This window comes from Saimiri boliviensis, chromosome 15 (genome assembly GCF_048565385.1).
Source record: "Saimiri boliviensis isolate mSaiBol1 chromosome 15, mSaiBol1.pri, whole genome shotgun sequence".
In the NCBI taxonomy this organism is placed as follows: domain Eukaryota; kingdom Metazoa; phylum Chordata; class Mammalia; order Primates; family Cebidae; genus Saimiri; species Saimiri boliviensis.
This window is the reverse complement of record NC_133463.1, coordinates 69,204,511-69,225,556: the sequence shown is the minus strand read 5'-3', so window position 1 is coordinate 69,225,556 and position 21,046 is coordinate 69,204,511. Positions and strand designations below refer to the sequence as shown.

At 40.6% G+C, this 21,046-nt stretch overlaps 1 protein-coding gene across 7 annotated transcripts in view; it reads right to left on the bottom strand.

Moving 5' to 3' along the window:
* Positions 1-1,490: 1,490 nt before the first annotated feature.
* COL14A1 (collagen type XIV alpha 1 chain) overlaps positions 1,491-21,046 on the bottom strand; it is a 254,139-nt gene continuing 234,583 nt past the window's right edge. For 5 of the 7 annotated variants that reach the window (XM_074387087.1, XM_039464751.2, XM_074387086.1 and 2 more), the window contains 3 exons: positions 6,171-6,248; positions 4,019-4,174; positions 1,491-2,374 (listed from right to left, as the gene is read on the bottom strand). In XM_074387087.1, the coding sequence (XP_074243188.1) occupies positions 2,295-2,374; positions 4,019-4,174; positions 6,171-6,248 (314 nt within the window). In that variant the 3' untranslated portion in view covers positions 1,491-2,294. Of the gene's footprint in view, positions 2,375-2,606; positions 3,188-4,018; positions 4,175-6,170; positions 6,249-21,046 lie in introns of those variants that run through there. The other 2 variants (XM_039464753.2, XM_039464754.2) reach the window with 2 other exon arrangements.

Here is a 21,046-nt window from a genome sequence, read left to right as displayed (position 1 = left end):
TTAAATAAACAAATTTAGATCACCAAGTAAAATCAAAGCCAAGTGTATTTGCACAACTCAAGAATGATGTGAATTAATTAGAATCTTTTGTAGTTTATACTTCACCATTTATAAGCAAACTTTGAGAGTCTTCTGAGTGACATGGTATTCAACCTTGTTTCCAAGGGCCAAACACTAAAATGTATAGAATATCCTTCTCTATACCCGCTATTAAATGTCATGGACTAAGAAATCTGAGACGAAGAGAAAGAAGAGACTGATTACACACACCAGCCATTTAGGGTGGAAGAGTTCTCTTAGGTGACTCTGGGTCAGGCTATCTCGATGGGCCTTAGACAAGTTTTCCCTCCCATAATGTCTGCTTTTTCAGGTGGAATCATATACCATAACTGAAAGGGAATGGCGGCTGGTTATCTGCTCATTGTCTTCTTTCAATCCCTGCAAAGACACCAAAAAATAATTTGCTTAGACCACCCCCCGCCCCCAAAGTCACGCAAGTAGACTGCTTGAATCCTTCAGATGAAGTCTTCTTTCATTTTCAAAGATCAGGAGATTATGAGAAAGGCAGAAAGTCAGAGAACCTGGTGATCAGACAGACACCATGCTTCGTGTTAGCCTTTTCCTGATCCAGAAAGAATCCAGCTGCTAGCTGTAAATGGTCCTATCACTACTTTTTAAAGTTAGCTGTTACTAGGAAGATGTCACAGAGGAAAAGGAGCACACATTAAATTTATGGTTCTCTTTCATTTCTATTTCAACTAGCACATAATAGAACTCAAATCTTTCGCCGGGCACGGTGGCTCACGCCTGTAATCCCAGCACTTTGGGAGGCCGAGGCGGGTGGATCACGAGGTCAAGAGATCGAGACCATCCTGGTCAATATGGTGAAACCCTGTCTCTACTAAAAATACAAAAAATCAGCTGGGCATGGTGGCATACACCTGTAATCCTAGCTACTCAGGAGGCTGAGGCAGGAGAATTGCCTGAACCCAGGAGGCGGAGGTTGCGGTGAGCCGAGATCGCGCCATTGCACTCCAGCCTAGGTAACAAGAGCTAAACTCCGTCTCAAAAAAAAAAAAAAAAAAAAACTCAAATCTTTCTCAAATCCCTAGAGTTTTCCTTTGGGACCAGAAGACACAGTTTAAGGATTAGAGTCTGTTAGATTCCGCCTCATTTCCACTCTGCCTTCTAGGGGTTTTCAGGCTTTCCTCAATTTCAGAAGACAGGTGGGCTCCTCCATCAACTATTGGTAAACATTGAATGAATAATAAAATGTTGCTGATCTCTTAGTCCCAAGTCAACTGCTTCTTCGGTTTTCTATTGCACTCAGAATGAATGAATGAATAAATGAATGAATGAGTAAATGAATGAATAAAAGTTTGAATGCTTACCTAAAGGAAGACATCTGTTGTCTTTCTTGTGGACACTCAGTTGAGACTACAAAAGCTTAAGGTGATACTTAGAAATACAGGAAAAAGAATCCACATACATTGTTTTAAAGTTTTATTTGCTTACAAAAGAAAATGAAAATAGGTTTGCAAAAACTTATCTGCATGTACAAAGTAATCCCTGTAGATAAGGAGAGGCAACCCCTGGAACGCACTGCTGGATAAATTGTTCATCAAAATTGCATCTCTTACACCAGAGCTGGTGGAAAGTCATTATTTCATGTGAGTTAAAACCACTGAAAAACCAAATCTATTTTTAAAACTACTAAATTCAGAAAGGTTACATCCAAATGCTTATTTTTGGATACCCGTGAAACCAGTTACCAAGTGATCTCAGAATTGGACAGATCAATTAAACAAGAGGTAGTTTCTCCAATAATGTTCCTTTTTTTTTTTTTTTTTTAAATCAGCAAGGTTATTCCTACAGGGAGTAGGAGTAAATGGTATCATCTCTGAACCTCTTTGAATTCTTTTCCTGCCAGGGCCATATTTCCTTCAAACACAATCGTATCTGTTCATTTTAGGACTTGAGAGAGAAGATTCCAGAGTTCAATTTATTTTTCCCAATTCCTCTTTGAGCATTTTTCTCTGGAAAAACAAATTATCTGACATACCATTAAAACACCAAAAGGAAATCACTCTACCAAGTCATAGATTAAAGGGACTTTTAAAAAATATATTTTTTTTGTTAATCATAACAACAATAATATTAACATTATCCAAGGAGGAGATTTAGGCTGCTGAAGTGAGCCCCCCCAAAGTAGCATACAAACCACGTAACAATATTTTCTCAAACAAGGTTCCTTAAGAGTTCTTGCAGCTGGTCTCAAATTTCCTCTGAGGCTATCAGACTCCAGGGCCCCACAGTTCCATAGCTTCCAGCTCATCTTGGACAGGGGTGAACTCGGGCTGATCTGGATGGGGAGCTAAAGAGGAAAAGTGGGGGTGGGGACTTGCTGAACCCAAGAATCATAAATTGATATTCTCCCCTCACCTGGGTCCTTAGAGACACAGAGATATCCTGCTGGGTAAAAAGCAGTGGGTATCTTAATCCACCATGCCCCTTGAACCTTCCCCATAAGGTTTCAGACAGTTAGTAAATGGACAAAGGGAAAGACATTATAGAAATTGTTAGAAAATTAGAATCACAGCCAACCATTTAAATATTATATGTTTTATTTACAGAAGAAACCCTGAAAACTCAGCAAAATTATAAAAGAAATAGAAATTAAAAAAAAAAATCTCATGTTAGAAGTCCATCACCAGGGGATAGCAGGGAGGGGAGGTGACCAGGGGAGGAAGGGAGAATGGGGTGGTCAAGGAGAAAGATGCCCATCCATCCCTGTATGGGGAGAAAAAGGAGAAGGAGGCACAGTTAAGTAACTTCATTACGGAGCTGTCACACAGGGGAGTCTGGGATAAATTCTTGGCATACAATCATATACCTCTATCCAGGCTGACATGGAGCAGTCAGTGTCTATTGAAATAGACATATATGATTTGCTTATGTTCCAGTGTTATCACGGCATCGTGTTTGGACTGGAGTGGGCAAGAGGTTTGAAAGTGGGAAGGCAGGGATGCAGAAGAGGCAGGGAAGCAGGGTGTCCATTGTTAGGGGCAGGGGCTTGGTGGTGGTGGTCGACAGGACAGTTCTGTATCCAAAGTCAAATGCCGGGGCCAATGTAACCAGAGTGGAGGATTTCCACTTCAGTGCTGGTAATCATTGTAGGGGATCAGAGCTTAATAAGGGATAGGGGTATTTGAGAGAACAGGGAGGGAAAAGATGAACAGAGAAAAACACATCAGCAAAGCTTTGTTGACCAATTCCTCTGATAACTAAGGTTAAATTTCTACTGAAGCAGAAAATTTTAAATCCATTAACTAATAAGTTCATGGCCTCACAGCAGTCCCTCAGCCTCTCTCTTGCTGCTTCCAAGAGCGACTATATCAGAAAAGGGGCTATTGCCCAGCACACCAGCATGCACGCTGCAGATGATTTTAGGAAGCATACTCTTTCAGTCCAGTAGTTAGTGATAAGGCAAGGACAGCACAACTTTTGTTTCCTCTCAGAACTATCCTTGGTCACCTAAAATGCAAGTGGTCTGCAGGATATCATTGAAAATAATCTAAGGAGCCCTCTTAATTACAGGAGAAGTTCTAAGTTTGACATTTCCCCAAACCAAGAGTAAAATTTTATGGGAGGTCTTGACCACATCACAGCAGTCACATAGAATGGGGACTCCAAAATAATGTTCAATCATGTCCTACAAATGTGCTAAATATGAAGTCAGAGGGCACGTCTATCTAGGTCATCATTTGGAAGCAGGGAAGACTTAGATGCGCTGTTACTGTGAATTTGCTTTTAAGGTTTTTAAGGGAGTAGCCCCTATAGCAATTTGTACTTTATAGAAAATGTCTTGAGATAATTTAAGGAAGTGAGGAGGTCAAGCTCTGCTTCCCATCCATAACCAGTTTAACTTTTTTCTTAGCATGCTCTCTTCATTTCAGTACTAAGCATAGTAAAACATCGATCAAAGCCCACAAGAGGGGCTTTTTTTTGTGACACTTACCTCCCACACCGTAAGCAGAACATGACGAGGGATCACAATATCCAGGCTGGCCAGAAGGACCCTGGGGTCCAGGAACCCCCAGATGACCGGGTGGGCCTCTTGGTCCAGGAGAGCCAGGGGGCCCAGGGCTGCCAGGCCGACTTTCCCCTGAAGGTCCTAAAAAGCATCCATAGATGAAAACAGTTGGTCTTTTGCCACAACAGAATAAGTTTTGAGACAACCAAGAAGAAAACTAGCTCTCACAAGAAGCAACTCTTAGGAAAATTAGGATAACCTCTTTCTCTCTTTTCAAGGAGTTCTTTTTCTCAGACAAGATTTCCTAGGCAGAGGATCACAGTGTAATCACATATCCTCCTGGAGGTCAATGCATTTAATCAGCTCAGGAAACTGGGAAGCAAAATGTATTCTTTTCTATTACCTCTCGGATATTAAAGGGAAAGGAACATTCTATTCTCAACCTTATTTGCTTTCTGAAGCTTTTGTTTCCCAATGCAGTTCCTTATGAATCCAATCTACGATACAAACATGAACACACTCAAAGCTCAGCATCATCACTGACTTAGAATAGCTGTGTAATTCAGTACTGGTGTATGATCCTAAATAATTAAATTTGTGTGAGTGTGAAATTGTCCTGGAGGAGACAGAGGACAAGCTTGAAATTTGACCCAATATAGCAATCCAAAATTTCTTTAAGCTAGTGTACATTAATTGAGAACTCATATTGAGTAAAAATAAGAGGATTAAAATTTTTGTGACTCTAAGAAATTTGTCAGCATGAGTTTTTTTCTGGCTTGTATGCTTGTTTGTTTTTAGGTCTGGGTTCCAGCAGTGTTGAAAAGGCATTCTTCCAAAGGAATTTCTCAACTAGAACCGAAATGAAAAGTAGGAACAAGTATCACCTCTTATTTGAACGGCGTGGTGGCTCTCATATATTCAGCTCCTCAATCAACACTCACCAACCACCCATTCTGTGTAATGTGTAATGCTAGATCAGTTCCTCACACTATCTCTAATAACAGAAGTATTTACACTGAAAATGAATCTATTGCATTAGGAACCTCTCTTAGAAAAAGTATTTTCCAAAATTTGTAATAGATTGGAAAGAAAAATATGAAAAGCACTTTACTCAATGCACTAAGACTGCCATGATAAATATATAAGATTGCATATTATTCTAATAATTCTAATATCTAATGTGTTCATCTGGAGACCATTCTAAAAGCACATAAGACACAAACTCAAAACTTCCACAGAACTCATTCAGTAAGATTATCATGGCTGGAAATACCAGTGCTCACCAAAATAGCCTTAAATTCCTCTAATTTTTGTGTCTGCCTTGCAGTTCAGCTGGGGGTAGGTGATTAGTTCCAGACAATAAAATGTGAATGGAAATGAAATGACACCTCATTCTGTTTAGGAAGTTGAGACTGATGTACCTTCATTTTTTTTGTTTTGTTTTGTTTTTTGAGACAGGGTCTCCCTCTGTCACCCAGGCTGGAGTGCAGGGGTGCCATCACAGCTCCCTGTAGCCTCGATCTCCAGAGCTCATGTAATCCTTCTCCTCAGCCTCTCGTGTAGCTGGGACTACAGGCGCATGCCACCATGCCTGGTTAAGTTTTGTATTTTTTTTTTTTGTAGAAATGGGGTTTTGTTATGTTGCCCAGGCTGGTCTCAAACTCTTGGCCTCAAGTGATCCTCTTGCCTCGGCCTCCCAAAGTGCTGGGATTACAGGAGTGAGCCACCATGCCCAGCCTGATGTGCCTTCTTTATTTTTCTCTTGGAGGCTGTATGATTCACCATGGTCATGGGTTCCGAGATGAAAGAGAGCTACTTTATTCATATAAAACGATGTGTGAGTGTGGAATAAAGCTTTGTTGTGTAAATCCACTAAGCATTTGGGATGTATTTGTTACTATACCATAGAATATTCTATCCTAACTCACGCAAACAATAAGATCTCAGAATATGCTCTTTTTGGTCCTGCGTATTGAGAGGATCATTACTAACAAAGAAGCCTCCCAATGAAACAAACAAAAAAATACAGCCATTTCAGTTACATACGAGGATGTAAGATGACAATTTTCCTCACCTGCAATGCAAAGTGAATATAAAAATGTACAGTTGCAGTTTCTGGTTAGGAAGGAGGATTTACCTGCTGGTCCAGGGGGACCTCTTGGGCCTTGGGTTCCAACGCCTGGATTTCCTTTTTCTCCCTTGATACCGGTTAGACCTGTTTAAAATAAAATAACATAAAATAAATATTTAAAGTTCTTTTTAAAATAAAATATTGGGCGGGGGGCAGTGGCTCACATCTGTAATCCCAGCACTTTGGGAGGCCAAGGCGGGTGGATCACAAGGTCAGGAGCTTGAAACCAGCCTGGCCAATATGGTGAAACCACATCTCTACTAAAAACACAAAAATTAACTGGGCATGGTGGTGCCTGCTTGTAATCCCAGCTACTTGGGAGGCTCAGGCAGAAGAATCGCTTAAGTCCAGGAGGCGGAGGTTGCAGTGAGCCGAGATCACACCACTGCACTTCAGCCTGGTGACAGAGCAAGACTCCATCGCAAAATAAATAAATAATAAAAATAAAATAAAATAAAATCTTGGTAGTTCAATTTTTCTGGGGTTCAAAGGTGCTTCTCTGATGAAGACAATTAAGTGGGTTGGTTTGGGGTTATGAGTACTACAGGACTTTTAAATTAAATTCTGACACTGGTAGCATAGGCAGAATCACATGTTGAAGTCCGGTTTTATATTTGAGTGTGTGGTCTGTAATTACTATTCTGCAAGTCTATCGTTCTCCTTCCTACTGAAGTCCTACAGCCTGCCAAGAACTGGCCCCGTCTCTGCACACACCAGGCCATTCGACTTATGCACTTGGCATTCTACAAGTAACACAATAGAAATCACAAGTGAACACGTCTAACATTTTCCTTTTGGTCCACCCTGTAATGTATCTGCAAAAGGCATGAATTATAATTAGGCAGCAACATTCTGCAGAGCATGAGTTTCCATTAAAACTTGGAAGCTTTGGAAAAGCCTGTGTTTGATTTGGCTGATTCAGCTCTATAAAAATCTAAATCTATTCGTGTTTCTTTTCCACAGAGCAGACCTCTTATAATTTACAGTACTATTAACAAACTATACATTTTCACAGGTAAACAACAAAGAAACCTATACGCTGACACCTCATCATCTAAACAGGTCCTATCACAAGATCACTTCAAAGGTGAGAGCACTTAATATTGAGGCCCAAGATAGGGTTGCATTAAACTGCGGTCTGGGTTACCCTGGCTTCTATCACAGAAGATCTCTGCTGTCTGTTTTTCATGTACAACAATGCTTTGAAATAGCAGCCTGAGAAATTATGTTGAATTGGCAAAGCCTAGAAAGAAATATAAGCAAATGAAAAATGGCCAACTTAACAGGTAGCAGGCATGGAAGGGCTTTACGATATTTTTAAATTACAAATAACTGTTTACTCCAAATACAATGCGTATTCATGATCAATAAATTAGAAGATGCAACAAACAAGATGCTGGCACTTAAAAATAATTACTTTTAACATCTCAGTTTATAACTTCCAGAAAGAGGTGCTGACATAGTATTTGGTCTTGAAATCACTGGTAAAGAAGACTCCACTGAGGAACAGGTTTTCGTTTTTTGTTTTTACACCGCACATACAATGATTGTTCCTAACCTGCAGCTTTGATATTTTCTGTGCTCCCAGTAACAATCTCTTGTAGTCAAGACATGGCCTGCTATCTCTTTTAAAAAGCTCTTCTTATTTCCTAGGAGTCGTCCAGCTTGGTCCACTCGTTGCTGGAATTCCCAAACACCCAATCCTATTGTATGTCACTTTGATGGTGTTATCTGAGCTTACACAAGACCAGTACTTCCATGAGAGCTCAGGGTACAAACCACCATGCCTGTGACTTTCTGTTCAGGGCCTGGTTCTTCTCTTAAGAGCCCATAACATTTCTCAAAAGTAACAATCTCATCTGAGTTTTAAAAGCACACAGCTAACTCTGACTCATCAATTTGTAATGCTCAATTGCTAATCAAGTTGTTCAGACAGAAACCCAGGCTGTGGAAGCCTGCTGGGTATTAGCTTAGTAGCTAATTGGAGTTTGTAGTTTTTAGCTGAGAGCTGCTACTTCACCAGTCAATGCTTGTGTCCCAGTGTGCATCTGGGGATGTAGCCGAGAAGCCCTCTTCTTCTGCTTGGGCTGGAGTCACTTTTCTCATGGGGAATAACTAATTTTGAAAGAACTAGAACATAATAAAATACACTGATGACTAACACCAGGCTGCTCCTGATTAAGAGTGTGGTGACTCAGTGGCCTCTCCCGACCTCACGGTGCAGGATCGTCTTGAACAGGATGACTCCTAGTGCTTAATTCTCCACAAGAAGACATAGATCAGGCAGAAGAGGATATCTGGGGAAAGTATTCTTAGGAATAATCCCCAAATAATAGTTTCCTGACTTTTTTTTTTTTTTTTTTTTTTGCTTATTCATAAAGAGAGCAAGAGCTAGAGAAGATTGGGAACAGAAAATCTGGTTAATTTTCTCATTACACAGAGAAAAATAAATGGAATCAGATATTACCTGTAACATATGTCAAGGTAAGAAGAGAGAAAGATTCACAAAAATATTCAAAAAATAAATAAATAAATTCCAGCCCTGAAATGCCTTAGAAAAGAAAAAGGAAAATGTCTAAATATACAATTACATATTAACAAGGAACTTAAGATGTTATTCTTTTATTTATTTATTATTATTTTTTTAGTCAGAGTCTCACTTTGTCATCCAGGCTGGAGTATAATGGTGTGATCTCAACTCACTACAACCTCTGCCTCTTGGGTTCAAGCCAGTCTCCTGCCTCGGCCTCCTGAGTATCAGGGACTACAGGTGTGCATCACTATGCTTGGCTAAATGTTGTTTGTATTTTCAGTAGAGACGGGGTTTCACCATTTTGGCCTGGCTGGTCTCAAACTCCTGACCTCAAGTCATCTGCCCTCTTCGGCCTTCCAAAGTGCTGGGATTACACTCATGAGCTACCATGCCTGGCTGATTTTATCATTCTCCAAGTTATTATATTACAAACTACATTTAGGTGAATACATTACTGTTTGTCCATGTGTCCACTTATGGTTCTCCTACTGAAGGAATGTTCATGTCCATAACAACTGAACTTGGTTATAGACCATTTTTTGGAGTGAAGCAATCTTGTTAAAAATTAGTATTTAAGTACCTTAGATGAGGATTGAGATCAAAGGCTAAGCGTAGAGACTTCAGATCTCTAAAAACAGATCTGGATATATTTTTGATCAGCCTTGTAGAACCTAATTAAAAGGACGGAAATCAAGTATCCTGTGACTGTCCATGAGATGCTGAGGGCAGTGGATTCTGGGCATAAAGTCATTTTTTACAGACAAAACCCAGTCATGGCCCATGGTAGATCTCCTTTGCACAAACTCAAGGTGGGGCCAGTTGGTGCTGAGATGGAGTTACCAGTGCTAAGTGCCGGTGTCCTTTCTACAAAAGCATTGAGACAGGAGACTCATGGGACTCCCGAATGCTAATTCCCTTATTTTGAAATGCCCTTTACCTTGTCTGCCTCCATAACTTCTCCTCCTTCTTTAAGACCCAACTCAAAACTCCCCTATAACCACAGTAGGCAGAACCATGATAAACTCAAGAGGGCAAGGAATATATATGTTATTCCATGGCTATATCCCCAACATTTTATATGATGCCTTCCACATAATATATAACTCACAAATATTTGTTGAGTGAACAAATGAAAGAATAAATGAATAAATGAGTGAATGAATTCTTTGCTTTCTTAGTAACTGCACCTCCTTTGTTACTGCATATTCCATTGGCTTACCTAGTCTCATGTCCACATGGCTTGAGACATGGTTTTGGGGGCCAAAACCGTTAGCCTCTTGATGGCTGTGGCTATGCCTTATTTATCTCTCTAGCATCAGCCCATGGAGAGTCTCACTGTTAGGTGGCCCAGTAAAAACTGGAAGACTAAATGAATGAATTGAATGCCTAGACCAGTACTCGGCTGCCCATTATTATTATTTTTAAATTTATTTTTAGTTCCGGGCTACATGTACAGAATGTGCAGGTTCGCTACACATGTAAATGTGTGCCATAGTGGTTTGCTGCCCCATCAACCCGCCACCTAGGTATTAAGCCCCACATGCAGTAGCGATTGGTCCTCATGCTCTTCCTCCCTTCGCCACTCCTCCCTACAGGCCCCGGCGTGTGGTGTTCCCCTCCCTGTGTCCATGTCTTCTCATTGCTTTCATTAATGAGAACACGTGGTGTTTGGTTTTCTGTTCCTGTGTTAGTTTGCTGAGGATGATGACTTTCAGCTTCATCCATGTCCCTGCAAAAGACAGCATCTGATTCCTTTTTATGGTTGCATAGTGTTCCATGGTGTATATGTACATTTACTTTATCTAGTCTATCACTGATGAGCATTTAGGTTGGTTCCATGTCTTTGCTATTGTGAATAGTTCAGCTGTCCATTATAAGCAAACATACCTTTGAAAGATCAACAGACAAGATTCCTTAGGCTGGAGCTTCACTTTTATACTCCTAGTAAACACTGCTTTTTCTAACAAGTTCCTTGTGTGGTGGTGATATCAATTAGTAGTGCCTTTTAGAGATGAATATAATTGGCTCCAATTAAGTTTGAGGTACTGCAATTTTTAAAATGAGCACAGCTAATATAAATTAAGATCTAACTTAGCAAAAAATATGACTTAGCCAATATTAAAATACCCTTAGTTTTCTGTAGAGTAACCAAAATAATATTTAGAATCATCAGAAAGAGGTCTCCTCTCCTCCCTCCATCTCCTCCCTCTCCTTCTCTCTCTCTTTTTCTAATAGACTATCTTTTAGAGCAGTTTTGGGTTCATAGTAAAACTGAGTGAAAGATACAGAGATTTCTCCTATACACCCTGCTCCCACAGATGCATAGCCTCGCCCATTCTACAACATCCTCCATCAGAGAGGTACCTCTGTCATATTCATTCATTCTTCGGAGTCTCATTAGAAACCATTTCAGGTGACTCGATTCTCCCTCACCACTAACCTAATACTGACTCACCAATATTTTCCTTTTCTGGCCCACAAAATCAGGGACTTGTTTGTTTTAGATCTTCATTCTATTCCCAGTGCCAGTCACATTAATTAAACACTCACAAAATATCTATCAAAGAAATGGATGAATGAATGGAATACAAAATTTAATTGCAGACTTTGACAAATCAAAAATGTGCCAGAGACTGCCTCAGCATTGCCTATAGATGATCTCACTAGGTTTCAGATGCCAGCTGCTTCACATGAACAAACTCATGTTGTTTTCACATGAGCCAAGAGGGCAGGCAGGCACTACTATTAGCCTTAAAAGGGAACTGGATCCTGACAGGTTAAGTCACTTGTCCTTAGCTAGGAAATAACAGAGCCAAAATCTCAACCCAGGCAGATGGGCACAGAAGCCTCTGTGCTCAACCACGACACTCCCTCCCTCTCCATCCTAAGCTGGACCTGAAGGCTCTTTCTTGTCTTGCTGTTAGTTATAGCTTCCCAAACCTCTGGCCAAATGCGTCTGCACATTCTCTCTGGCCTCACACTCAGCGGTCAGCCCTTGTGTTTATCAACCCCATCTCCTCAGCCGCTTTCTTCAATTTGTATACTTGCTCTCTACCCTGAGCAAGATTTGCAGTTGATTTTAAGGGGATTTATCCTGCTCACACTGACATGGCCAGGGACTGGCCCTTGGTTGTCTGTTTCCTATTTTATTTGGCCTGTTGGCCTCTCCTCCCCAGCCTGGAGTCTCATGCTGCTCCATGGAGCACAGTCACTCTTTCCTGATCCCCAGACATTCTGAGGAACTCCTAGGATTTATGCCAAGGAAGCTATGCAAGGCCTGGGGAATGCTTCCGTTGTAATTGTACCAAAAAGTCACAGAGATTATAGATCAAGGTTTGCTGTGCTATTAGATTGTCTGTTGCCTGGGATATGCTGGTGATGGCTTGCAAGGACAGTCTGTTCTTTGCTTAATGTTTGTATGAATGCTTACTAAGTGCAAGGTACTGGACCTAAGACCTAGTTCCAAGAAGGCAGATTAACTGGACTCAATTCAGTAAGTACGGTATGCGTTTTGTTAAAGTCTGCTATTTCTGCATGTACAGACGAGTACCAGTTTCTGGGGCTCCCTGCTTTACACTAAGATGGACAGGGCTGGAGAATTCCCAGTCGTTTTATATGTAAATAAACCTTGCAAATAATTGCCAAAGGCCCCTCTTCCTATTGTCTTTTTCATATGACAATTGGACATCTACTGTGCCTTTATAATTCAGGGCTCAGTCAGGGAAAATGTAAACCACTCTACACCTTTCAGGGAGATGAAATTTGGAATTTAATACAGAGTCTTGGTAACATGAATGACGGAAAAGCTCAGAAGTCAAACAAAGATGTAACTTACAAATTGGCAACAGCAAGGAGCCACTCTTGTTCATTGGAGTGTAGAGACAATGAGAAAAAAACATGTGACTGGGACCCAGAGCGCAGGGCCTTTTGGGGATCTAGAAACAGAGGGAGACTGTCCAGTAGAAACCGAAGCGCAGAGGGGTTGTGGCTACAGCTGGAGTTGCAGAAGAGGCAGGGCCGGGGTTTGCCCTTCTTCATACCCTCCAGGCCTCCCTCAAGGCCTCAAGGACTTTGCCAAAGAGCAGAGGGCAAAGGGGCCTGGACACTTAGCACCCTGCAGCTAAAGCCTGGGGAAAGTAAACAATACAAACTGCCTAGCCCAGTCCCAACATCAGCCACTGGAAATTGGAGTCAAAAGCACTCCTCCTGCATGTAGAAGGTCGCCATGAGTAGGAAACACAGACAGGTGACAAGTAGTTATAATGCAGTATGAAAACAGCTACAGCAGAATATGAGAGCACAGAACTGGGGCACCTGTGGGGACTGCAGGAGGCTTTCCAATATGGCTGACCCCTAAAATGACATCTTGCAGAAGAGGCATTATCTGCATAAAGAAGTGACAAATGGGCCAGGCATGGTGGCTCACACCTGTAATCTCAGCACTTTGGGAGGCCAAGAAGGGCGGATCACGAGGTCAAGAGATCGAGACCATCCTGGCCAATGTGGTGAAACCCGTCGCTACTGAAAATAAAAAAAATTAGCTGGGTGTGGTGGCATGTGCCTGTGGTCCCAGCTACTCAGGAGGCTGAGGCAGAAGAATCACTTAAACTTGGGAGGCGGAGGTTGCAGTGAGCTGAGATCGTGCCACTGCACTCCAGCCTGGGTGACAGAGTGAGACTTTGTCTCAAAAAAAAAAAAAAAAAAAGATGTGACAGATGGGAACTGTGGCAGATGAATGTGCATGTGCAAAGGCTTGCAGGTGAGAGACAACAGAACGTGCCTTGGGGACCAGAAATGTTTCGGTATGGCTTTGGCACTTCCAGGTTATTTTACAGGCAACAGAATATAAGGCTAGTCTGGGCCAAAGCATGACAAGCTTGATGTACCAGACTATGGAGAGACACTAACTTGTAAGGACCACCTTCAGTTCCCCCTACTTAATTTTGTGTTCATAACTCTGAAATTCTTTTGCTTTAAGAGGAACTCCAAGTTGTAAGCTTCAGGTCCTGCAAAACCTGGATCTGCTCCTTCTGGGTGCTACGAGGCAACATATGGGTTAAGGCAGCGTGGAGTCCTGAAGGCTTAACTCCTCCAGTAAACCCTGCACTAGTTCCACAGAAAAGCCGGAGGAAAATGGGTTGAATCATTAAGTGGGGCCACTAATCAGATCAAGATCAAGGCAAAGGGGTTAGCACTTCAGGTCTTTCTATTAGTCGCCATTAGACCAGATAGCATAGGTAGAGGGTCCTTTGGTATTTTGACCACAGACTCGCCTAAATGTGGGCCGCAAGAGGGAGGAAGTGCAGTAGGAAGGAAAGAGAAGTAGGAAGAGTGGACATTAAAAAGAGAAGGGGAGAGAGAGAGAGAAGAAAATGAGGTGCAAAGTTCATCAGTGCATACCACCCTAGTGCAGCCTGCAGGCTGAGCATTTACAGCTGCAGGTAGGGGGCAGGAGGGAATGGGCATTAAATCAGGCATCAGGAATCTGGGCTTTTTTTGTTCACCCAGTTTTGCCGCTGACACTATGACCTCACTGAGAATGTCAGGCCAAATGCCAGTCTATTACTTTCCGCTACAAAATTTTGATGATTTCTCCTTAAGTGCTATTATATTATTTCCACTATTGACTATTAAGAAAACTATAAATTACTCAAAATTAGTGGGAAAGGGAGCCAATTTCTAGAGCTTAAAATGAACATTTCAGGTTCAGCATGAATATTCGACCAGTTGATAATATCTAAATTGGAGCTTGGTCTTCATTTCTTGTAGAACTGGAAAATGATACGATGCTCTCCAGTCTTGGAAAAGTGAGCTGTGTCTAGGCATTGGGATAGACTGAGTCAGGGTCTACAGAATTTAAAACAAAATGTATTGTGACCAAGAGCCCTTCACAATCAGCATGAAAGACTCATTATGTTCTCACTCACAAGTGGGAATTGAACAATGAGAACTCATGGAAACAGGGGAACATCACACACCAAGAACTGTCCGGGTGTTGAGGGAAAGTGGATAGAAAGCATTAGGACAAACGCCTAATGCAAGCAGGAATTAAAACCTAGATGACAGGTTGGCAGGTGCAGCAAACCACCATGGCACATGTATACCTATGTAATGAGCCTGAACATTCAGCATATGTATCCCCAAACTTAATGTAAAATTAAAAAAAAAAAAAAAAAGATAAACACATCCCAAATCAAGGACACTCATCATGTTTCTCCAAACTAGCAAAGAAGTTCAGGAAAGTCAATCTGTTTTGCTATATTTACATAGTAATTTAATGTCATAGTCAAATCTAGAACAATGAAAATGGAAAGGGTTAATATATCTTTTCTCTGCATATTTTCACCCTCCTCTGAAAGTACATTTTCATAGATTAACTTACTACAGTCATTGCTACAAAGGCCATATCAAAAATTTCACTGAAAATGGTTTATCACAGCTAATACAAACAGCTTTAGTTTTATCACATAAACTACATTATATTTCCACTTATGTTCAAGGCCTGAACATTTAGAAAATGAAAAAATACATCCCTACATTTTTTTTAAAAAAAGGAGTTTCTTTCTCTCCCTCTCTTCTATTATCAAGTAAAATAAAATGTCTTTCTTAGAAAATTTGCCACGATTTTCTGGTTAAATTACACGATGACGACTTGAAAGGAAATTGCTTACATTGCTCACGTGGCGGTAATCTGCAATTAACGTGATATCTCAGGATTGATGCACTATATCCACATGGGCTTTTGCTTTTATCAGAGCTTGAGGGTGAATGAGGAATGGCAGTCAAAAAGCTAGCCAAGAGGTAATCAACACCATAAACTAGTTATGATTTATGAAATAACTATTGTATTTCATGTATTATGAGGAATAAAAGAAAAATGTACATTAAAATTTGTTTTGGGGAATGATGTAGCCTCCTTTGTAAGAAAAGATGAACAGAAAGAAATTATTAAAGGCCAACTCAAGAAAGTATACTCTATCTGGATATTGAATGATATGTGTCACACACTAATGCAGTAGGATTAATCAGCCATTGATTTATCAAATATTCATTAAAACTGACTAACAGACTTTCCAATTGAGGTTAAAAACATAATATAAGCTTCCATGGCAAAAACAAGACAAAAAACCAGTTACAGCTTTCTATTATTGTAACAGTTATATTCTACTAATTATAAAGGGTGGGAACGTAATTTAATGGTAATTTTAATTTCTCAATGGCTTTTTCTCTCTCATTCTTCGTGTTTGTTTTGAAAACTGATTTTGTTCTAATTACAATTAATTTCAGAAACAGGAACACAAAAGAAAATCTTCAAAAACATTTTTTCCCAATAATTGTTACTGTTTTTTAAAGTGCTTAAAGCTGCATCTTGCATTTTCCTCTGAAAACCTACATCTGGCATTTGGATGAATTAAAAGGACACAGGAGAGAAAAACAAACATAAATGGTGAAAACAGGCAGAGTAAGCCAACTCTTCACAAGAGCCCTTAATTACTCAGCACTGCAGATGTCATACGGCTTGGAAATAATTTCAATGGAGGAAAGCATCACTCCCTTTTTGCAATGCACAGTCAGAGGGCCTTATTTTAATTTAGAAGAATGTGATGGTTTAAACAGACACTCACAAAATCTTTCAAATGCCTCCCTTCAAAATGTACAGCCCATTCCTCTCTCCTTGAGTGTGGGTCGGCTTTCTGACTCCCTTTTAACAAATAGAATGTGGTGAAAGTACAAGCTGGGGCTTCTGAGACTATATATCAAAATCCTAATGGGAACTCTGCTCTCTCTCTTGGATCAGTGGCTATGAAGAAAGCAGACTCCATGCTTTGAAAATGAACTCTTCACCAACTCCATGAAGAGATCCGAGGTGAGGAACTGAGCCCTCCTGCTCATAGTCAGCCAGGACCTGAGACTCCTGCCAACATCTCTGGGAGGGCACCATCTTGGAAACAGCTGCTCCAGCTCCAGTCAAGCCAAATGACTGGCACCCTAAATGACATCATGACTGCAATTTCATCTAAGACTCTTAGCCAAGAGCACCCACATAAAACTCAAATCTCTGATGCATAAAAATGGACATTATATATATTTGTTGCTTTAATCCACTAAGTTTTAATTTGTTACACATCAATAGATCACTAATACAGTTTCTTCCTGCAGCCACTTTGTAATAGGAAAAAAATCAATAAAAGATGATGCAAAGAAGAAAAAAAAAGCAGAAAGAGCCTTCTTTGCCAGTGCCTCAAGATGACCATAACATTAGGAAAACACAATTCACTAAACTGCAGAGAACGGTCTTGTTCAGAAGGGCATTCAAATTGAACTTTACCAGATAAGTACTGGGTGGAAAAAAGAAAGAGAAAACTATTTTTTTCATCTTTCAGGAAATGAGAGGCAGGGGATGGTGAATCAAAGAAGAAAGAAGGCAAAAGTATTTCAGAAGATTTTTTTTTTTTTTTTTTTTTTTTTTTTTTTTTTTTTTTTTAGACAGAGTCTTGCTCTGTCACCTGGCTGGAGTGCAGTGGCACAATCTTGGCTCACTGAAACCTTTACCTCTCAGATTCAAGGGATTCCCCTGCCTCAACTTCCCAAGTAGCTGGGATTATAGGCAAGTGCCACCACACCCAGCTACTTTTTGTATTTTTTTAGTAGAGACAGGGTTTCACCACGTTGGCCAGGCTGGTTTTAAACTCCTGACCTTAAGCAATCTGCCTGCCTCGGCATCCCAAAATGCTGGGATTACAGGTGTGAGCCACCGCTATCGGCCTACTTTAGCAAATTTTTAAAAGCAGTAAAAAGAAAGAACATGGCTCATGCAACTGAATATCCACTGTAATACAAAATCACAGGGAAGACTTGAAAATATTTAAGTGCCAATTAGCAAATCATAAAGCTCCAGCAGCACTCCACCTTTGATCAAGATGATCTGTCCCATAGAGATAATCTTTCCAGGAACCAGCTAGGATACAAGGGGCATTAGGAAATTTCACAAAAATGATCTTTACCATTGCAGTATTCCTGGCTCAGAAGTGCTATGGTTTTACTTAGAAGTGCTATGGTCTTTTTCTTTTTTTGACTCTTCCCTCCTCACTTATTTTGGAATGTGCTGGAAACAGCTTGCAACGTCCCTTTAATAGCTCCCTGTCCTCACAAGTATTGGATGACATGACAAATTCTCCTTCATAGAAGGTACAGGTGAACCAGAACTGGAGGGACATTTGGAATCCTTCCTTCTTCAGAAAGTGTGATTGCCTCAAGATGCATGTGGTTTTCAGCAGAGCTGGCCCATGTTTCTTGGGAGTGAAGTATCCAAACCACTGTTCATCCATGTTTCCTGAAAGATTTGCTCCCTGCACTCAATCCTTTCTGCAAGCTCTGTTGCTTCTATGGAACTGTAGGTAGGATATGAAGCCCTGCAGAGCCCCGACAGTTCCCCTGGGAAATCAGAGGCGGAGGAGTCCTCTTCGGTCTTGTCACTTCCTGGCACCAGCTGCTCCCTTTTTAACCACAGGAATATCCCACTTCTCTCTCCCAACTTTAAAATCAGTCTGGAACTCAGTTTTCTCTCTAGGTGTCTGAGTCCTGTTGACTCACAGCTCAACCCGAGCATTAGGGAGACAGATTTAGCTTTTGTGTGGGTGCGCCATTTCCCATGCTGCCATTTCTGAGTCTTTGAAAAGGAGTGTTACCTATTCACGGTGCTCAAAGGAAAGTTGATTCCTTGTTTACTTTTGTTTGCTTGGGGGAGTCTGTTTGCCATTGAGTGCATGGGAAAAGGAAGACAAAATAATTTACATTTATTTGCATAATATAATTGTGTGCTTATTATCTTAGTAGAACACCACTATAAACACAACAGAGACAAATGCAGAGTGACACAGGTCTTTAAAATGACGTCCTGAAGCAGAAATTGTAGAACGTTTGCCTTGCTCTTAGGATAAGTTCAAGTTCCTTACGCAGACTCACAAAATGTTGGTTGCATGCTGTGGCCTCTGCCTACTCCTCCCTCCTCCTGAATTCTTACTATCCCTTTAACTCACCAAGCTCCAGCAATGCTATTCTTTTTTTCTCTTATCCAAAGCAATGGAGCTTAGCAGGGGCAGTGCCACCCCTAGAAGACATTCTTAATACTTGTAGAGGAAATGATTAGAGGTTGTTTTTACATTTAAATACATAGTGAATAAATTATTTGACTATAAATTACTTCCCTTTTAGTTCTCTTTTGTACTATACAGGAGAACATTCTAATTTATCTATTTAGTGTTGTTGGTTTAATGATATATGAAGATAGGTTATAGTTAATATCTATGAATTTTATTTTGGAACTCTAAAAGAGACATGAGAAATTAGTTGTCAAAGGGGAGAGGGTTGAGAATTACTGCTTCTCAGCCCTGTCCCCATTCTTAACAAGTAATTTCTGACACTGGCTAGAGTTGAGAATCACTGCTTTAGAGGCTTCAAGCCGTTTCTCACCTCAGGACCTTTGCACGTGCTGTTGCCTCCTCTGCCTCGAATGCTCTTCCCCAGCTCTAGTAGTGCTATGGCAAGTTCCTACTAAAGTTCTAGGTCTCAGCTGAAACATCACTGACCAAGACAGAGTCTCCTTTTGTATGCCAATATCATCCTGTACTTTTTCACAGCACTAATTACAACTGAAATTAAATGATTCATGTATTGTTTGCTTAATATCCGTCTCCCACTAAACAGTAAGTTGCCATGAAAGTCAGAAAAGATACACCCTGTTTACCACCATGTCATCAGTGACCAACACAAGCTGGAAGTGTAGTAGATGCTCAGTAAGTACTACTGAATGAATGAACCGAGATTCAGAGATTAGGTTTTAAGCTTAAGCAGTCAAGCTTAAGTAGTTAAGATCCCACAGCAAATTAAGTGGGGAAGCTGGCAAGCACAGGAATTCTGGAATCACACGTATCTAGATCTGAATTCTAGACCCCTATTGTTATGCTGCGTGATCCTGGACGATTAACAATCTAGCAGAGCCTGTTTCCTCATCAAGCCTGGAACTAATCCTGATCTCATAAAATTTTTATAAGCATTACATAACATGCTTAGTGATGGACCCACAGTCGTTGCTTAATAAACGTGAGTGCCCGTTCTTCTCAAAGACCACACTGACATCTTCCCTTACATTCTGTATAACTCATTTAGCATTTACCATCTCCCAGTTTGTACCCTCAGCAATGTTTCGTATTCCTTCCTTATTCAAACCAGGTCTTCTACTTTACCCAAATGAGGTAGTGTGTACAGGACCCAGAGCAATACCTGGCAGATGCAACTGGAGCCTAATAAGGAAAAGCTATAAATAATAGTGTTATCTATCTGCCAAACCGAAAAACCTTCCATAAACTCTGTGTTTAATATTTGCTGATTTATCGTATAAGATAAACCAGACATAAATTCCAGCTGTTACAGATATACAATCTAAAAATGAAACTCTTTAGATGGTTAGGTTAGTTAGATGATTAGATGGTTTCTCTCATTCAATAATTTTGGGGGGATTATGGAAACTGATCAAGCTGGGCATGGTGGCTTGTGCCTGTAATCCCAGCATTTTGGGAGGCCCAGGTCGGAGGATCACTTGAGGTTAGGAGGTCGAGACTTGCCTGACTTACATGTTGAAATGCCATCCCTACTAAAAATACAAAAATTAGCCAGGCATGGTAGTGCATAGCTGTAGTCCCAGTTACTTGGGAAGCTGAGGCAGGAGAATCACTTGAACCCAGGAGGCAGAGGCTGCAGTGAGCCAAGATCTGAGATTGCTGCACTGCATTCCAGTCTGGGTAACAGAGAGAGACTCCATCTCCAAGAAAGAAAGAAAGAAAAAAGACTGAAATTAGGAAAATTTTCAAGTAAATAAAGAAACTTAATTTTGTGAACTATGAACCAACAAAATTACTGTTGACATGTTTAATGTATGGCTCAAGATACCAGTGTAGAGAATGAACATTTAAATAAATTGAGTAAACAAAAACAGATGAATCATCTGGGAATAATATGCAGAGGGCAGAAATAGAAAATGATCTGTAATTGAGGAAATCTGGTGGGAATCACCCACAGCTGTGACTGGAGAGTGAGCTGAGGTCAGAATAGCGACTGACACATAGTAGTCAATCACTGGATTGTCCAGTCGAGCACTGGATTGTCATGGTTCAGTGATCAAAAGAGGAACCTCAGAGCTGATCCTTTCTTCTGAATTTTGGGATAATGAGAAGCCAGGTCATACAGAACCATTTACATGAAGACAGTACAAGGTTTAATGGGGAGAGGTAACCAACCAGAATCCCGTGGAAAAATAGCTTTTCTTTGACATAATAACAGAGAAGGAACA